This window comes from Furipterus horrens, unplaced genomic scaffold, assembly GCF_987537825.1.
Source record: "Furipterus horrens unplaced genomic scaffold, mFurHor1.1.pri manual_scaffold_15, whole genome shotgun sequence".
NCBI lineage: Eukaryota > Metazoa > Chordata > Mammalia > Chiroptera > Furipteridae > Furipterus > Furipterus horrens.
The window spans coordinates 10,852,312-10,872,340 of NW_028327185.1; the positions used below are offsets into that span (position 1 = coordinate 10,852,312).

The following is a 20,029-nucleotide window of genomic DNA, read 5'->3' on the forward strand; positions in this document are numbered from 1 at the left end:
GAGGCCCAACCAACTGAGCCACTCTGGCCAGGGCCCGAGTTTCCTTACACTCAAAATTTTCATGTTCATATTAGGCTGAGCCGTATGAAATTGCTGTTATTCAGCTCCTTTTGACTTACCAAAAAGGCAATTTCATACAGTTCAATCTAAGAAAAACATATTCCTCTTTCCGAGGCAGGAAGATGGAGGTAAGGTCACAGGTACAATGAGACAGAAAGTCACAGGATCTCAGCCACCCCACTGAGTCAGGACACTGCAGGGCACAGATCAGGACACCATCTGCTTCAGGCCCTTCTGTGAAGGACACTGACTGGGACAGGTGTAGGCTGGAGAGGTTCAAGGATCTTTCCCTTTTCCTCCTCAATTCTTTTTATTGTGGTAAAATACACATAACATGAAATTTACCTTCTTAACCATTCTTAAGTGTTCCGTTCAGTGACATTAAGTACATTCACATTGTTCTGCAAACATCTCCACCATCCATCTCCAGAATGTTTTCATCTCGCAAAAATGAAACTCTGTTCCCATTAAATACTAACTCCTCATTCCGCTCCCTCCTGCCAGCCCCTGGAAACCCACTGTTCTACTATCTGTCTCTGAACTTGACTGCTAAGTACCTCATATAAGTGGAATCTACAGTATTTGCCCTTTTGTGACTGGCTTATTTCGCTTAATAATATCTTCAAGTTTGATTCATGTCATAACAGGTGACAGAATTTCCTTCCTTGTAAGGGTGAATAATATTCCATCATACGTATATACCATATTTTGCTTATCCATCCACCCATCTATAGACGATTGGGTTGTCTCCATGTTTTAGCTATTGTGAATAATGCTGCTACGAACACGGGTGTACAAATATCACTGAGATTCTGTTTTCAATTCTTTTGGGTATATACCCAGAAGTGGAATTGTTGTATTACAGGATACTTTTATTTTTAATTTTTAGGAATCACCATACTGTTTCCCACAGAAGCTATACCAACCTAAAGAAAAACATTTTTTAAAACATAAGGCTGCAACGTTCTTATGGCTGAAAAGAGCTTAGGCTTCTAAACTAGACAGATTTTCGTTTAAATCTGGGCTGTGCTATGTGGGCAAGTCACTTAGCCTCTCTGAGCTTTGGTTTCCCCATCTGTAAAGTGGGGCTACTGACCCCCGCCTCTGTTGGTTGGGAGAATTCGAGGGGATGCAGGTAGAGAGGGGGGTTGAACGGTGCAGCACACTGTAGGTGTGCAGGTAATGGCATCCCTGTTACTTTTACATAATATTTCTCATACCCTCTTTCTACTTCAGCAACGCTCCCTTTTTTAATGGCGGCGGCTCGTGTTCATCATACCCCACATGTGTGATGTGCTAGTTGAGGCAATGGATGGTGGTGCGCACTTCCTAATGGTCCCAAAGTCCTGTTTCTCCCTTGTCATCTACCAAGCCCTCAGTCCATGTCCCCATCACTTCTCAGCTGCTTCTCCAAGTTGTCTTTCTCAAACACTAGCAATCCACCAATACCCTGCCAACAAGCTAACTTTCTTAAATCCCATTTTATGACTCTCCTGCTCAAGCTCTTCGTCAGAGCTCAGTTTCCTATAGATTGGGGCAACCCCCTTATCCAGGTATTCAAAGCCCTCCACAGATGCCCCGAGCAGTACTCCCCCTCCCCCTCCCCCACGTTGCCACTCCTGCCCCCTTGGCACCCTTGCCCTGCTCCTTGATGGCAGGGACCATTTGCCACACCATCCTTATTCCTCTAAAGGCCCCCCAGCAGCCCCCTGCTATGCCTCCTCCAGATGGTTCATTGGCCTCTCTAGTGTGGGGACCAGAGGGGGGCTGGCGTCTGCGTGGGACGGTGCTCAACACGGGCTGCTTCTCTTCAAGCTCCCAGAGGGCGGGCAGCTGGGCGCCAGGTGGTGACAAGCGCATGTGCCGCTGCATCTCCCAGCGTCCTCAGATGGCTGTCCCCTCCGGCCTCTCACAGGGACATTCATCTCGGCCTTTACCGTGCTGTGTGGAGCCCGCACTGACCTCCCAGACAGGCACGTGTGCTGTGTCTTCTGGCTGAACATCGCGGCGGCCCTCATCCAGATCCTCACGGCCATCGTCATGGTGGGCTGGATCATGAGCATCTTCTGGGGCATGGACATGGTCATCCTTGCCAGTGAGTAGCCACTGGCAGCACGCCCCCGTATGGGACTGGGGCTGGGCTGGAGCTGGAGGAGGGAGGAGCAGCGGGGGCCAGAATGGTCTGGGTGTTTGTCATCCTGCAGGGTGTGGGCACTGGGCAGGGAGATCTGCTGGGCCTGTCCCCATGCCTTCTCCAGGGCTCACTGGTGTCCTCCTCACTAGTGTCTGTGGCTGCCGGGCCTAGGGGACCTTCCCCGCACGTGCAGTCCCAATGCCTGCTGGGACTCCGGAGTGCAGACAGGCAGAGACTAAGCCAGAGAGCGTGAGTGAGAGAGGGAGGGAGCCCTCCCTCAGCTCAGACACACCAGGCATTGTATCTGCCAAGGAAACAGGCCAGCTGACAACACCAGGTAGCAGGGCGTGGCCCAAGGGAGCTCAGGCCCCCTGAGCCTACCATTCCCTGTCGCCCTATCGCGCACTTTCCAGAAAGAAGGAAAAGGCCACAGGAAAATACTGCGCTTTTTTACAGCCAGAGCAGCATAATTCTCCTTCTTTTAAACCAAGCTCTTTGTCCACGGACGCTAAAGCCTTACTTCCTAATGGGTGTCGCGTGGACCTTCACCGGCCGTTTGACACAAACCTGATCCAGGCACAGACCTCTTTCATGAATGGGCTTAACCTTACGGAATCCAGTTTGCCAAAGATGACTTGATCAACAGTTTAAAAATAACCTAGCAAGATCTTAAAACAGACACCGCCTATTTTAAGCAGCCACACACGTCCCTCTGTGCCCCATGCATGTCCCCTGTATTCTCATTCATTCTATTTCATGAGGCCACGTTTTTTTTGCTAACATGGACCACATCTCCTCAGGCATTTGTCCTTCTCCACACTCCATGATCCTCCTCAGGTCCTACACCCAACAAAACCTTCCTTAGGTGCGATTATCAGTGCAGGTAAGAACAGCAGAGGCGGGAGGGGAAGCCTGCGGTTCAGGGGGGCCCTAGAATGATCTGTAGCTGATTTAGTCTGAGTTCAGGATCCTGGGGGGATCCAAGCCTCAGGGTACACACAGGACAGGTCAAGGCCTTGGGTCAGTGACCTATCAAGTCACTCGCCAGAGGCAATGCAGGGAGCAGAGCCTGATGAGATCAGGAGAGCTGGTGGACAGGTCAGACAGGCTGCCAGGAAGAAGGTCCCTGGGAGCAGAGGCTGGGGAGGAAGGGTGTTGGCTGGACTGGCAGAGCATCCAAGTCAGAGCCTTCACTGTGGGCCACAGTCAGCTCCATGGGTGTCTCTGCCTGGGTTCCAGGGCTGCTGTCTTTGTGTCAGACTGTGTAGAACACAGTTTGGGGTACAGACATGAGCGCTGCATGAGAAAGCCTGTCACACCTCACTGCTACCCACCTCCCTTGCCCGCCAGCCACCATACGTGCTCGCCCATCTCAGCGACAAGGGGTCTTTGCACTCCTTCCAAAAAATAACCCACCTGAAAGGGTGAATGCTCGCCACGCTTGAGAGGGTGCCGTGGGCCTGGATGGCCCTGAGCAGCAATGGCTGTGTGTCCCAGGATGACCACTTTGAAGGGAATGACCGTGACCGGCTCCACAGTAGCAGGATAGGAGCTCCTCTTTCTGGTCACTCCAGCCCTTCCTGTGAAAACAAAGGAAACTTTTCAGTTGTGACTACACAGCATGATTTTTCACATGGCATTGTCAAGGGTGTCATCCACAAACATACCATTGGAAAAAAAACTCTGAAGAGGGGAATCAGAGAAATATAGCTCAAAATAGAAGTTAAAATCAGGAACTTATAAGCACACTACTCTATTTATATAGCTAATAAACAAATAACAGTGCACAGCCTGTCTTGATCATGGGCTAATAAATACTTGGTAGTTTTACAATAACTTCTTTCCACTGCCAGGCATATGACAGATATTACTAATCAATTTTACCAGGACAAGGCTACAGGCAGTCACTGCCAAGTGACCCAAGATGTCTGCAAGACAAAATCTGTTTGCCATGTCTCTCCCAAAGCATTAGATTTTATATATACGGCTCCTGTGTATGTAAGGAGGGGAGAGCCCTACTGTGGGCAGACATCACTGGCGCTAGCCGCTGGCCGCATGGCTGGTCCCTGTAAACCCTGAGCACACCCCTGTTCCAGCCTCCAGGCCCCCCACCCCCGTGCATCCTCCCCTCTTTGTATTTTGGGCAGCCCCTCTGTCCTCTGTTTTCAGATTCTTTTCTCTTCTTCTTTTCCTTCCCTCCCTCACGTGCTGCCTCGCATCCTGTGCTGCTCCCAAGTTTCCCAAGGTGAGTCTGTTGATGGGGGCCCAGCCTCAAGCCTGGGCTTTCTGGGGCCCTCCCCCACTGTTGCACCCACCCCCTCTTTCAGTTGATCAACTGGCTTCTAGTTTTAGCTTTTTATTTTGGAGAAACTGTAAACATACACAAACGTAGAGGGCTTAGCCTAGTGAGTCTCTAAAAAGCCCATTTTCAACAACTGTCAACTCGAGGCCACTCTTGTCTCATCAATGACTCCCTACATCTTGTCCCACCCCCAGCACGGGATTATTAGCACCTAAAATTGATGAAGAATCTGATAAATAAAGAGAAAGAAAAAACAGTGAAGTCCACTGAAGCTCCTCTTCGGGCTAAGTTACCAGCTTATAGGAGGAAACTAGTCAGAATTCCAGATTCATAATTTATCCTTAAACATTTCAGTATGTACCTTAAAAAATAAACATAACCACAGTGCTCTTTTGTACCCAAGGAAATTAGCAATAATTCTTTAATATCAATAGTGGTCAATTTCCCCAATGGCCTCATAATTATCACTAATGTTTCAAAGGCTCAAAACCCGCAGTCACTGCCACCCAGCTGGCTGAACACGCGCACGGCCCCTCCCTTTCTCCTGTCTTCCTCCCCCCTCTCTGTTCCCACGTCCACACGTACCAGCTGCCCGTCACTTCAGGGAGCCGGTCTGGCACCTTCTTTCCAGGCTCTGCGTTGGGAAGTCACGCCAGGTCCGTCTGGTGGAGCCGCTCGTGTGCAGGGGTGTGGATAACCATCCAACCCCATCATCCACACCCTCCTCTCTTAGATCTCCAGGGACCCCCAAGCTCCACAGTTCATCCTTTTGATTTCCATTAAAAAGCTGAGGGCCTTGGGGAAAGTTGGACCCTGACTGTAGGGGCCATTTATGTCTCTGTGTGAATAAGGTCGCCTGGGCAGACTCTAGTCCACGGGCAGCTCTTGGAGAAATCCCGAAGGAAGTGGGTGCCTCACCACCTCTCCTCTGCTTCTTCCTCACAGGCTACAAGGAGCAGGGCATCCCACAGCAGCTGTGAGGCCGGGGAGCCGCCGAGAAGCCCAGGTGGCCCCGCGAGGGCCGCATCCAGCAGCGGCGGGCAGGAGGGCCTTATATGTTGTCTTCTGCTATTTCCTGGGTTTGGAGTGGAAAGGACGGATTTAAAGATATTATTTATTTTGGAAACGCATCTGCTTTTCTCAGCAGGCTCTGAGGGCTGCCAGCCCCTCCCCCGCTCCATCCAGAAAGCCCGGTAGGCTCTGGCACTCAGGGGAGTGGGGATAGAGAGGCTGCAATGTTCCTGCTCCCTCCCACCCACCCTCCACCTTGCATTCTCCTCTGCAAGGGGACACCCGAGTGGTGTGGCCAGGTAGCGGGGGCTCACCACATGGGCAGGACTGTGGTGGACACTTTCTCTGGGTCCCCAGCACCTCCCAGGGTGGTTTCCTGGGGGCAGCTCCAGGGTGGCAGTGAGAATGGACAGACTCCAGCCTGAAGGGGCAAGGCCTGCTATGCCCTCCGCTGGGGTGGCAGGGGACACACGGATCCCCAGAGGCGTGACCTGGCTCTTCCCTCCGTTCTCGCACTCCCCACCTTCTCATCACTGAAATTTCCAGGCCTGGGTGTGTTTTGACCTCCGTTTCCCTGAGGAGGAAAGCAGTGGTCCCAATCCTGGGGCAAACTGCTGGAATCCTGTTCATACCCAGAATTACCAAGCTGGCTCTGGGTGGGCTCTGCCTGATGGCCTTCCACAGTTCCCTTACCACCATTTCTGGCCCAGTCCCTTTTCTGAAGTCCTTGGAATGCATGGGTCTCTGAATTCAGAAAGTTGGCGTCTGAGAAAGAGAATAGGAGACATGGACGCTACATTTCCTAACACCCCCACAGCCCGGAACAGCTCTCCACCTCCAAACACGTGACACAGGAATTCCTCCAGTTGCAAAGGGACCGTCAGTCCCTGTAAGACACCTCTGTGACTGTTACAGTCAGACCCCACAGGGGGCGGAAGCCAGCAGAAGTTGTCTAGGCCACTGCGGGTCAAGTATCAATCTCAGATGAGGAGGAAGAAGCTCCAAAATGATAGAGACAAGGCAGCCATTTATGTGTCTGTTTTTGTTTTCATGCTAACATAGGAGTCGCTAAAATGTGGGACTGGCCCCAAGTCAAATTTCTGACCCCACTGGGCTTTGTGCCATGGTCATGTTCCTCTCTGAGGGGCTTTTCCTGTCTGTCAGGGGCTCTGTCAGAATTCGGCCAGGGCTGGAGAAGTGACCTGTCTGGTCATTGTTTTCCTTGTGGGACAGGCCCCCTGGCTCCACCGTGAGCCCTGTTGGGGGCCACTGTTTGCAGAGTCTGTGTTCTTAAATCTCCCAGTTGGGGCAGTGGCGCACCCACCCTGTGCACTGGGCTTTCTAATTACAGTCCTGCTGGAGAAGTGGGCCTTGGGATCCCCGTGGCCTGGATGGCTTCCCGGCACCCCCTCCAGCCACTCGCCCACCCCTGTGCCCTGACGTGGGGTAGCGTCTCTGCTCCTGGCCTGGTCTTAGCCCCCTGCCCACCATCCCTTTTACTTTGGATGAGCATCTCTTCGCGGCTGCTGGGAGTTGGGTGACCCTTGCCGAACACCTGGCAGCGCCTTTATCTCTTCCCTCCTCCTTTCTTCCTGACGCCAACCCAGGCCTTTGCTGCTGCTTTCCTGTTCGGAAACCTCTGTGTTTTCAAGGCGCGGGACCAGATTTGGTTTGATCAGAAAGCCAGGCCCTTTCGCTGTGTGCAGACAGCATCCTCCAGGCCGAGAAGAAAGCAGGCTGGCTGCTCCCTAGGAAGCGATGCCCCAGCTCAGAGCCTCCCCTAGAATCAGATAAAATAGCCTCAGCTGATGAAATAACGACTTAACAGCCCCGGCATCCCTCCACCTCCTCCAGCCCACAGCCCTCACCCCAAGCAGCACCCTGAGTTGGCGAGCTTGTGTGGCTCCCTGGAGTGATGACAGGTCTTGGGGTGGGGTGCTGCCCCCACAGTGAGAGAGGAGGATGTTATTTTCCTGGCTGGGGCTGGGGGCGGCTGCTGAGGGTGTGGAGAAGAGATAGCAATTTATGTCGCATGTTTGGTGACACAATCCAGATGCAGGTGGGAATTTTTCTTTGAGCGACAGGTGTTACCATGAGTCCCAATGTGGAATGGCTTAAGACAGGGGTTTGTGTACTTGGAATGACATCTCCAAACTTGAGGAGGCATCAGGCTCAGGAGGAAGCCCCTTTTTAGAACCTGTCCCCTACCCTGAAGTCTTGAACAGTGAGCCTATGAGCAACACCACGTGGGCGGATTCAGTTTGAAACAGTGTCACGTCATTAATCTGTGGTCTCCTTATTGCCGTCTTCGTTAGGTAAGGAGCAGTGGCTAGCACCCTCCCAGTAGTCTGAGCTGGCCACTTGGGCTGTTAAACCCCAGCCAGCTGAAAATCAGAGTTCTTGTGCCTGGGAACACTTGATTGACACCTAGCCGTTTGGTGACAGAGCTGGGCTTGCCTCGATGGCACGGTGCAAAGGTGATGGTCCAGAAGTCACAGGCACGTTTCAGGTTTGGCCTTTCACCAAGTTGGAATCCCACAGGGCATTCGTCCCCTGGCCACGGGTGTTTGGGGGTCCCAGGGGTTCAGAGAGCTTCACAGTAAATGAGATACTCCCAGGGTTCAAGTGGCAATTTCCTTGGGCCAGAGTGCAATCCTGGAGTAAAAAGGAGCCACCTGGTGGTTAGGGAGTGTCCTGCGGATGTGGGGACTGTTGAACTGGATCTTAAGCTCTGAGTCTGTTTTAGAGCCAGGACTTCAGGCCGGGAAGACCGGGGTCCCTGCGGAGCAACAGGAAGCAGATGTCTTCTGGTCCTGTCCTGTACCTCCCCCCAACTCCCCCCACCCACCATGTCCCCGCCTGCCGTGGTGCTGGGGGCTGCAGGTGGGAGCTCTGTGGCCTGACAAGCAGCAGGCCTGGCCTGGAGCCAGACTTTGGATGCACTTGAGGGGAGGTAAGGAATATTCATGGACCAAGAAGCCTTCCTCCTGTGGCCCAGACCCATGGACTAGCCTCCACGTCAAAGACAGCCTCCCGGTGCTGGGCCCCTGCTTCAGCACAGGGTGGCGCATGTGACCTCCTGTGACCCTTAGTGACAGCCTGACAGGGGATAGGAGTAGGCTGTTTTCAGATGGCAGAATTGAAGTGTCAAGAGAGGCAGCCACGTGCCCCCAAACACAGGGTTCATGGCACGGAGCTGACTCCCGAGCTCGTGTCCAAACCCCGCCCCAGAGGGGAGGGGACCATGTGGCCCATGAGTGAGTGGGCCCTCTGGGGGGACTGGCCCACTCAGAAGTAATAGGATGACACAAACAACCTCCTCAGAAAGGACCAGTAGGTCTCCACTCTGCCCCACAAAGCAGGCTGTTGCCACCCTCCTGGGCAGCCATCAAGCGAGGGCCGAGGCACAGTGAGGACAGGTGGAGAGAATGCCACGTGGTCAGCATTCCCCTGGGGGAGCCGGGACCCAGATCTCAGAAAGAGAAACCAAACACAGACCCCAAACACGGAGGAGCCGTGAGGCTGGCCCAGGGCAGGGTGACTCCCCAGGACCAGGAGGTCATCCTCCGCAGGCCTGGGGCTCCGGAGGAAAGCGAGGGGCCGACCTGACACTGGACCAGCTTGGCTCTTTAAAGTCCCTCCCAAAATAAACCTGAAAATGTTCTCTTTAGTGAACCCCTGTAACTGCCCGGGCAGGGTGAGTTGGTGAGGGTCCCTCAGTTGTGCCTGCATCCAGCTGCTCTGGGCCCCTGGGGCTGCGTTGGGGGTGGGGGGGCTCTGACCCTGGGACAGGAGCCTGGGCCCTGTCAGCTCCCAGGCCCACCTCAGGCTTTAATGACACTGGCTGTTTTTCTCTGTTAGTGATGTTGGCAAGAAAAGCCTCCTGCACTGTGTAAACTGCTCAGGCTGTATCATTTAAACGTAAATTAACCAGTTGGTGGTTTAAGGCCCTGTTTACTGTTATTTTTATTCCTCCCTCTTGTGGGTTTGTTTGGAAGGCTTTCAACAGAGGGGTTGCAGGTGGAGGAGGACTTTTAAAGCACCCCCAGCTGCACTGACCCTCCCCAGAGGCTATGACCTTGTATGTAGTTGGGGGCTTCAGGCTTGGGGAACAGTTTGAAGAGGATGCTGACTGTATGTGCTTCCCCCTCCCAGAACCTGGGCCTGAGGCTGAACAGAAGCAGGGCTTCCTCTGTGGCCCCTGGGGCTGGTCTCACGCCTGTGGCCTCCCAGTTTTGCATTTCTGCATCCAGCAAGTGCTCAGTGGGCACTGATGGGGGCCAAACGGGTCCAGGGCATGGCCTTGGAGGAGCCCCTTTCCTGGAGAGCATCCCAGCCCCCAGGCTCCCCAGGTGAAACAACAAGGGGAGGTGAGGGGACACCCTGTCCCAAGGACCACTGGGTCCCCTCGCAGCAGAGACAGGGAGGCCAGGCTTTCAGGGCAAGCGAGGCTGAGGTCAGCCTGAGCAGGTGGGCGCCACTTGGGGTCCTGTATTTTTGCCAGTTTTCTTCCTGTTAGATTCTTAGAGCTTCAAAATGTTTATGGGATCCCAGAGGTGTGGCAGCTCGAGCTCAGAATTCACCCTAAATCCCATGAGATAGGGTGAGCCCCTCTGGTGACAGCTGGGGGAACCCCACCAGAGTGACTCCAAATGCTCCCCAAGATGTGGACGTGCGTTCCAGACTCAGAGCTGTTTGTCTGCTTCCTGCTTCAGTTTAACCTTCTGTAGGTTGGGAACAGGAAGGGCCTGGGAAGCCCTTATTTTTCCATTTCTATCAGAGCAAGGGGCTGGGAGGGACTGATTGGTGGAGGGAGAGGCAGAGGGAGGGGGAGGGGAAAGCAGGGGGAGAGGTTGGGGGGAGAGGGAGGGGAGGGGAGAGGACGAGCAGAGGGAGGGAGAGGCAGTTCCCTCTGCGCAGGCCTCAGGGACGCAGGCTGGCAGCCCTGCTACCGGGACTCTTCCTAGTAAAACAGAAACACTGGCCCTCGGTTCCGCCCTCCCTTCCTGATCCTGTCCCACCTGGGTCCCACTTGTATGCGTCTGAGTTTGTGGAACACGTTGTCTCTTGCTTTGATTTAGCCGTGGAATCTCTGTCCCCAAGCCCTCTCCCTCCCTCCTGCCTGGGTTTGCCAACATGCTGGGCACCTCAGCTGGTCCGAACGCCACTGTAACCCCCACCACACGTTTGTCCTGGGCGGAAGCACAGGCACACACTCACAGCCCCTCTGAGAGCTGGGTGAGGCCGGACAGGGTCGGTCTGGAGGCTCAGGACTGGGGCTCTACATCTCCAAAGGGGGCCCGAGCCCCCTCCAGGAGCTGTCTTCTTCCAGCCTGGCCTCTGGCTGGTGGCACTTTTTGTGCTTGTCATTCCCACCCAGGGGCCCGGATTTGCACAGTGTCCTCTCTCCAGGACACCTGGTCTTGGATCTCTTCTTCCCAGGGTCCTCGGGCTCAGCACTGTACCCCGTCCGCCCCGCTGTGCTCATCCCCCGCGCCCCAGCATGGCCTTCCGCGGGAGGTGGGTCTGCCCCGAGAACAGGGGGACAGTGGCTGCTTTCTGGGTTCTTCCTGCGCTGCAGACAAGCCTCTCCACTGAGGCCCTTTTCTGTTCCCACAACCCTCCCACGTGCCCCAGTATAGGAACCAGTGAGGAGAAGAAGGGGACGGGGGTCACTTCCACGGGACTTTCTGGGTTAGCGCTGGGCCCATGTTCTGAGCAGGGAGAGGGGGGTGTTGGCTTTAACAGGCCTGGGCGCCCTGTGGGACCCCTGTCTGGCCCTGTTCACAGGCTAAATGCTGTTGTACACGGTGCCAGGTTTTTGTCTTGTTGTTTTTGTTTTTAACAACGTACGTAAAAACAAGACTGGTTCTGTGCCTACACGGATGAGTGTTGTGTCGTGAACTGCAGTATTTTGATACCATGACTGGGTTTGTTTGGGTCTCTCTTTTCTCCGTTACGTTAATCACTGTACATTTCTATTGTTCTCTGGCAAGACTGTGCTCTCTGATCTCCCAGGGCTTTTGTGACCCAGTTCTACCCAGACCTACTGGAAGCTGACCCCTGCTCCCTGCCCCCAGCTTTCCCTGGGATCCAATCCAGCCAAGGGGCTTCTCCAGCGCATCCCAATGACTGGGGCCTCTTTGGTTCCAAGAGAGGAAGAAAGCTCTAATGTCAGGGACCTGGGGAAGCTTTCAGACTTGCCCTGGTCCAAACCTTGCAGCCTGGGCCCGGGCCTGCCCACAGCTTAGCTTCCCCAGAGCCCTAAGGACCAAGCCCCTGGCAGACTTGCCACTGCTACTGGCATCTCCACAGCACTCCATGGGCACTCTGTGGGGTTCCAATTTCTTCTGCGTTCTGCCAGCTTTGAAACTCATAACTCGAGCATCATTACTGTACGTGTAACAAAAATATCGTGTATGACAATAAAAACCTTTGTACATATCTCCATGTACATATTTATATATATACACGCATTCTTATTATAAATATATAAAGCATGGCATCCCTGGCATTCCAAGCTTGTGGTTTTTTTAAATCCTGGAAATATGGTTTTGGAAACCTTTTTCTTCCTTTCCCTCTTTTCTATGTAATAAACATTCATGTGACCTTTTGGGTGGCTTCTCAAATCTCTGTATCCTCTCATTTTTATAATTGAACAGCTGGTTCTTAAATGACTCCCCTCTTCTCTCTCAGTAGCATTTCCTATTGCTGCCTTCTCCATTATGAAGGTTGCCCTTCCCCAAGGTGGGTCTTGCCTTCGTTCATACCTTCTTATCCACATCCCTCTTCTCCTGGGGGGCTTGTACAAGTTTCTCCTCCAAGGGCCGTATCTTTGGTAACCTGATCCCTTTGCAACCGGAAACTTGCACATTAAATTGAGCATCGGGTCCCAGACTGGGTTTATCAAGAATGAACAGATGAAACTCATTTCCTTGTCGTGATTGCTCCACGGGTTGATGAGGCAAGTGTGTGTGATGTACACATTTGCTAAGGTCTCCTGCGTAAATAAGAAGCTGGGTAAGAGTGATTAGGAGAACTTACAACTAGCTGTTCAGCTATAACCAGGGACGGGCGGGTTGGGCTGATGTTGCCTTGGAGGGAATGGCAGGGCGCAGTTCATGGGCCAGCCAACACCTTTCTTAGTAACTGGGTGAAGGCCGACCCAGCTTGTCAAATTTGTGGATGAAGGGAACGAAATATATTAGAACACATCAGAATTCAAAAAGCTCTTCCCTGGCAGAGGCAGTCTAACAAGAGGAAATCTAATAACTAAATCTAATAGTTAAATGAAAGAGTAGGGCTTGGGACTGAGAACACTCCACGCTTCTCCTCATACCCAGGGAGTCACGTGACGGGCCGCTCAGTGTTCATCAGCGCTGAGGTTGATGAGGTTCACGGAAGAGCTAATTTGCTTTCGGATGCATTAGGAGCAGCAGGCTGGGGTTGAGAACAAGGCCACATCTGTAGCCTTGTATTCAGTGCTGGGTGCTGCGGGGCGGGGGTCGAGTCTCATAACCCCAAGGGAAAGGCCCTGCCTTTTTCTCTTTCCCCATGTCGGCCCAGGACCCTGGGGGACTGGCCATCTGGGCCCACTTGCTGGTGATGTCCTGGTCTGTCTGTTGAGAGATGCTGACATCTCAAGGGCCTTGATGTGACCAGTGACCAAAGAGGGAATCACTTCAAGATACAACCCTACGGTGAGATTCGATGCTCAACCTCAGGGGCCTTTCAAGGCCCAGGAAGTGGCGTCTGTGCCTAGGACTGACTTTAGTTCGCTGCTAAAATGAAGACTCAAAGCTCAAGACAGCATAATGACCCCAGGCGTTCTCTAGGCCGCCCACACACCACAGGGTGCATTTCCAAACTCTTCCTGTGCTCATGTTATGCCAGAGAATTCTTTCTGCAGCAGCGTCCAGCTTCGGAGGGGCTGGGGGGAGGCTTGGCAGGAGGCGAAGACAGCATTACTTTGGAGTCTGCTCCGGAGGGGCAGGACCCTCAGGCGCACGGAGATCTCTCCTCTCCCAGCCCCAGTTTGCTTGTCCCCAGGAAGGGTGACATGGTAGAGCCAGCCAGCGTCTCTCTTCTTGAGTGTGACTAGCAATGTCCCTCTGCCACCAAAGGGCTCTCTTCAGACCCAGAGGGGAGGGATCGTGAAAAACACAAAGGCATCTGCTCCCCCAACCCCCCCACCCCCAGGCTCTGAGAGAGGGTGCGGCTTGACTGTGGCTGGTCACAGGAAGGGACACGTGAGGATGCATTGGGGCCCGGAGGTGGGTGGGGTTGGGGGGGGTCAGGGTTGGGTTTGCGGTGGATTTATTCTGATGGAGGAGGATGGCTGTCAGAGATGTGGAGCGCAGACCCGGGCAGAGGGGTTCCCGGAGCAAATGCTCAGCCCCGAGGGGCTGTTGTTACTAGTGAGAGGAACTCAGCTTCAGTCAGCCTGGGGGGAGGAAGATGGACCCAAGGGTGGGGAGGTGGGGGGCGGGTGTGCTGAGGAAGCAGCAGGCCTGCCCAGGCAGCTCCTTGGACAGGATGGCACGTCCCTTCGGCACGGCTCCTCCCCTGCAGCCACGTGACTGTCATGTTCCAGGCTCAGGGGCAGCAGCAGAGCCCAGGCTGAGATATTCCGATGCCTGTCCACCTTCGGGTTTCTGGGAGGCACAACTCTGCAGTGGCTCCTGTGGCCTATGGCCTGGGTGTGCTTGTGATACCCATGGGGACCTGAATGGCCCCTGGTCCACTCCTTCTCTGCCCACCGTCAGTCACTGAGGTCAGGCCCGAGGAGGGACGGGCTCTGTGGAGAGTGATTTGGGCAGGAGCCTGCAGCTGTTTCTCCAGTCTGAGCAGCGGATATTTATATTTTCACCCAAAATAGCTATGTTTTAAAAACAACAACTTTAGAAAGCAAAGAAACTTAAAGAACTTGGAATGTCGGCGGTGGGGGAGAAAAGCACTTTCCAAATGCTTAGAAGTTGTGCCCGTCTCCCAACATTCGTTCCAGGACGGGAGGGGAGCCCAGAAGCCAGGGACGCAGGTTCACCTCCCCCATTGGCTTCTGGGAAACCTGAAGCTCATCCAGAGCCCCCTGAAGATGCTGAAGTGGTGAGGTATAGATTTTATTACAAAGAAATCAGTGTGGTTGCTTTGAGCCTCCTGTCACCCCACACGGCGGTGTCCCCGGAGTCTGCACCTGCTCTCCCTGAGTGTAATGCAGCCTCCACCCCACCCCCCATCAAGTGCTCCCTGGCTTCCCAGGCCCAGCTCAAGGCCACCAGGGTGAGACAAGACAGTGTGACCTCGTTTGCTGTGCTCTCCACCCTGTTCCAGGGACCAGCTTCTCCTCCTACTCAACCCATGTGTCTGGGGGCAGCTGCCAATTACAGAACCCATTCCCCCACCCCGCCCATCCCAGTCAGGCCAGTAGTGGGGTACTCCTGCGGAGCGAACCTGCAATGATGGGACTTTCCTGAGATCTAACTGCAGTTATGGGAAAGCTATTTTCCTCCTTGGCCCGGAGGTTGTAATGTATAAGCCTGAAGCTACCTGGGACCAAGGTTCCCACCTCACAGAGACATGAAGATGGAGCGAGGCTGGGCACACAGAGAAGGCAGAGGTGAGAGACAGAGGGAGAATGTTGTCCCCGCCATCCCCAAGGCCACTGCTAGCCTTGCCCATGCCACAGGCCATCTGGGCTTCTCCTTCCATTCCTCTCTTCATTTCTCGCCTTTCTTTCCACAAATGTGTTCAAGATTAGCTTCTTTCATTAATAACAGGAAAAAAAATCCTAAATATTTGCTCCCAAATCCTCCTGACTTACTATCTTCACTGTTCTTCCAACCAAGAACAATAGCCACCATCTACTGAACTTCTGCAAAGTGCTAGACACAGACCAGATCTTTATGTCTATGACACATGTATACACACAGAGAGACATGCACACACACATGAGCACATGCCAGCCTGGGCACACACGTAATTGCTTTCCACATGTGATAAGTGTTTATTCCTTCCAGCCCCACCCTCCCACCCTCCCACTCTACCTGACCTCTCCTGTCTCGAACAATATTGGGGAATAGCATTTAAAAAAAAAAAAGATATATATATATATATATATATATATATATATATATAGCTGTATGCGTGCCAAATGATTGCAATTAAAACTGTTTTTAATACAAAAAGTTCCAGAAAAGGTTAACACACATGTGCCCTTTCTCTCTTTCTTTCTTTCTTCCTTTCTTTCTTTTGTTTTTATATTTTATTTATTTTTTAGAGAGAGGGGCAGGGAGGGAGAAAGGGAGGGAGAGAAACATCAATATGTGTGAGACAAACACTAATTGGTTGCCTCTCACGGGCCCCACTGGGGACCTAGCCCGCAACCCAGGTATGTGCCCCAACCGGGAATCGAACCAGCTACTTTCTGGTCCCCAGGCCAGCACTCAAGCCACTGAGCTACACCAGCCAGGGCACATGTGGCCTTTCTTTTCCCATGAACCCCAGGTGAGGAAGAGCCCGCGGGGACACTTGGCGAGGCACCACTGGCTTGCTGGGACCTAGCTGTTTCATGAGGGACCAGTTAAGGGAAACGGAGCCTGAAGCCTCAATACCTACATTTAAGTCTCCTTTCAGAACCCTCGTGAAAACTGAACCTGAGCTTCGCCTTCCAGCTCGGATTCTGGACTCAGCCAGGGTCCATCTGTCCAGCCTGCAAAGTTCTCCACACAGCAAGACCTATGGCCCAAGTCACTTCACAGAAGTAACCAGGTTTCTAGACGTGGAACTCTCCCCTCTCCTATAATATTTTTATTCTCCTCATGCCACCCCTGGCGCTTTTCCAGGCAAATTCACTACACGGGAAAGGTGCCATTAGAAGCAGCGAGTCGCTGATTGATGTGAAGCAGACCTGCATGTTGGTCCCTCTGCCCACCTCCCACCTTCTGTCTAAAAGGGAAGATATTTCATGCAGAGCCCTCTTTGTACCTGGTGTAGAAGCCGCCTTCATTTCCACTGGCTTCCTGCCTATCTGAAAGGTTGGTTCCTTAGCCATGCAAATAAGCATAAGCCAACAGGCCTAGGAGCTCCAAAAATTTCATTTGGACCAGAGAGAAGCTAGACAGAACGCGAGCAAACATCTGGAAGAAGATGAACAGCCAAGTCTCAGGAAGGCGTGGTGACGCTTTGGTGGCCTAACAAGGATTTCCAAAAACGACTCACGATTTTGGAGAAAGCATTTCACTTACAGGCTTTGTTCTTCGTTGTGAGACCCAAGAGGCACTGTTCAATGCAGCGATACAGCAGCCCGGAGTCCCGGGATCTCAGGTCACAGGGTGGGCAGGGGGCAAGTCTGGAGACATCGCAGAGGTGGGAAATGCTGTGTCGGCCAAGGTCCACAGTGTGAGGAAAGACGTGACTGCAGATCACCGGCCTCACCTGCCGCCTTGGCCTGGAGGCCCAGCTGCAGAAGATTTCCCAGGGCGTGGGGCCTGGGAGTCCGTCTGGCCTGCCCCACGCTGGTGGGCTTGAATCACATCTACAAAATACCTTCCCAGCAACACCAGTCTGACACATAGAAGTGAACAGTCAGTTCTGTGATACTGGGTTTCTGTAAATAATAACTGTGTTTAGAGATTATTAACACAACACGTGCATAACATCTTCTAGAGCTGATACAGAGCAGACGGGGTGAATGATGATGCACAGGAAAGAAATGCGGAAAGAATTACTCCCAGACACTGACAGCGGCTCTGGGCGCTTTTTCTCTTCTTTATGTTCCAGGCTTTTAAAGTTCATCTTGGGCGGTCAGTTAATTTTTTAGTTAGGTTTTTTGAGCAATGATTTACATACAGTAAAATTCACCTTTTATAGCTCTACATACAGCCCTGTGGACAATTTGTCAAACACGCAGCTGTAGACCCATGGCTGCAGTGACGACATGGAAGGTTTCCTTCAGACCAAAGAGTTTCCTGGGGTCCCTCTGTATTCAAGCCACATGGAGGGCTATCTTGGGAGTGTAAGACTGGTTCCAAATTTGAAAATTAATTATCAGCAGATTGTCAGGCCAAAGGTGTAGCTGTGCTGGGCAAAGTCGTGGACGCAAGGGGACTCTTTTCCCTCGGCATTCCTGGGGGATGGGGGAGGAGGCTCACTGAGCAACGGGGCTTCCAGACCTGGAAGTTAAATGACCTTTTTACCTCCCCTTTTCAGGTACCTTGTAATGCACATGACTTTCCAGAAGAGGGCAGCCTTTCCTGACAGGGTCCCCATCTCGGGCTTTCTCTCCGGCCCGTGTTCTCAGAAAGCGTGACTAGAACTGGGCATTTTTTTCCCTTGGACATTCATCAGGGCTGCTGGCAGCAGCAAATTGTCTCAGTCTGATATCATTTGCCCATGATTTGCAGGAACTATTTTAAAAATAACCCCAATACATCGTGTGACATAGAAAACCACAAAAATCAGCCCTGCACCCCACCCCCACCTCCACACCTCCAGACTAGTGTAGTCATTCACAAGTTTGGAAGGCACAGGATGGAAGGTGGAATGGGAAACAGTCTGTGATGTTAGTTAGCAAGAGGGGCACTGTTATGGGCTGAATGTTATGTCCACCCTCCCGAATTTCACATGTTGAAGCCCTAACCCCCAGAATGACGGTGTTTGCAGATGGGGCCTGTGAGGGTCTGATAAAGGTTAAGTGAGGACCTAATGATGGGGCCCTAATTGGGTAGGGCTGGTGCCCTTGGAAGAAGAAGGAAAGACACCAGGGTTTCTCTCTCTCTCTGCCACGGGAGGACACAATAGGAAGGTGGCCTCCTGCAAACCAGAAAGAGGGTCTCAGCAGAAACCACACGCTGCCAAAGCCTGGTCTTGGGCTTCCAGCCTCCAGAACTATTAGAACTACATTTCTGTTGTTTAAGCCACCGGTCTGTGGTACTTGGTCAAGGCAGCCCCAGCCAACTGAGACAGGCGTCACTCAGGGAAGCACTTCCCTTTTTAAAATATGATTGTTCTTAGCATTATAGCAAACTCGATTTTTTGTTTATTAAAAAATACCCGCGTCTTGCTAAAGAGTGATATTCCTCTTCTCAGGGCGTTTGCCATTCCCTCCCTCCCTTCTCTGTGGAATTTGTCACTTCAGGCCTGCGCAGGGGGTGCAGTAGATGCCTGGAGCGGCCGGGCCGTCACAGTCCAGAGAGAAATGCCATGCATGGCTGTTTCTGGGTGTTGGAGAGAACTAGGATGTGCTTTTTGTTCTTCTGTGGAAGGGCGTGTGAGCCAGCCTGTGAACTGGCAAGAGAACTTGTTTCTGTAGTCTGTTGCGGGGTAGAGGGTGGGGTGGGAGGGGATGGTGCTTCTGGGTGTCTGTGTCACAGGGCTCTGAGGGAACAGAGGGATGCGTGGGCCGCACTTCCCTGCAGGGTCACACAGAGCCTAGAACAAACAGTGCCAGAGAGCTCCTGATCCAGGGTCCTCACCCCACCTCGACGCCCCCACACTGGCTGTTGGTCTAGGGGGCCAGAGCCAGGGCCTGGGTTCTGCAGCTCAGCCCCCACCCCCAGAAGAAGGCCATGTTTGCGATCCACATTCCCAGGGCCTGGTCAGGTTTACAGTCACCAAAACCGAGACTCGTGGCTTGTCAACAGGCTGTCCCAACAATCCTAGGATGCAGCTGAGTGCCGGGATCACCCCTGGTCTCAGAGAACTCAGTCATGCAGGGTCTGGAAAGGCCTTGAGCTTTGGTTCAAAGCCTGGGGTTGTTGCTTACCAGCTGTGTGATCTTAGATAAGTTACTCACCCTCTCTGTGCCTCTGCTTTCTTACATACCAAATGGGGCTAACAAAGCTCATCTGATGGAGTTTTTATAAGGATTCAATTCCTGAGCGTTAAGTCACCTGGTGTGGTACCTGACAGGTAGTAATTCTTCATCTGCGGTTGCCATAATTCTAAGGAATGGGTTGGGATACTTTTCTATAAAAGGCCAGAGAGTAAATATTTCAGGCTTTGCAGCTCGTAGTTTCTGGCAATTACTCAACTCTGCTGTTTTAGTTGAAAGCAGCCATCAAAGTGGGCATGGTTGTTTCAAAAAAAGCTCTATTGAAAAACAGGTAGGCCCTAGTTCTAAGGTGACACCTGTTTAGAAGGCTGCATGGTTCAGGGAGGGGGAGTGAGGTGGGGCGAGATGCTGAGGGGGGATGTTGAAGGGTTGAAGCATTGTCACTCAGCTTGGCAAGTGGGCCCAGGAGGCTGGGCAGAGAGGCCCGGGTGAACTCCAGGGGGGCGTGTTTAATGAGCACCGGGGCTGCACATGGTTGAGGGTGATTGCAAAGCCCGGGCTGTGGGGGGCGGGGGATAACCACAGAGGAAAGGGGTGTGAGGTGAAGAGGGAGGGAGGCTCACCCCGTTAAGGAAGTATTTGCGAAGCGCCTCTCCTGGTCAGTCATTGATTGGTAAAGATGACGTCTACAGGGTAAGACACAGGGAAGGGCCACAGGATGAGATCGTTGGAGGAGAGGCTGGGAACCCAC

General features: G+C 52.9%; 1 protein-coding gene across 1 annotated transcript in view; it reads left to right on the forward strand.

The window, feature by feature from the left end:
- Positions 1-6,585, forward strand: part of STUM (stum, mechanosensory transduction mediator homolog) — a 37,687-nt gene extending 31,102 nt beyond the window's left edge. Inside the window, exons 2-3 of the mRNA XM_090263436.1 lie at positions 1,976-2,155; positions 5,442-6,585. Of these exons, the coding sequence (XP_090119562.1) occupies positions 1,976-2,155; positions 5,442-5,476 (215 nt within the window). The 3' untranslated portion in view covers positions 5,477-6,585. The remainder of the gene's footprint in view (positions 1-1,975; positions 2,156-5,441) is intronic.
- Positions 6,586-20,029: the final 13,444 nt, after the last annotated feature.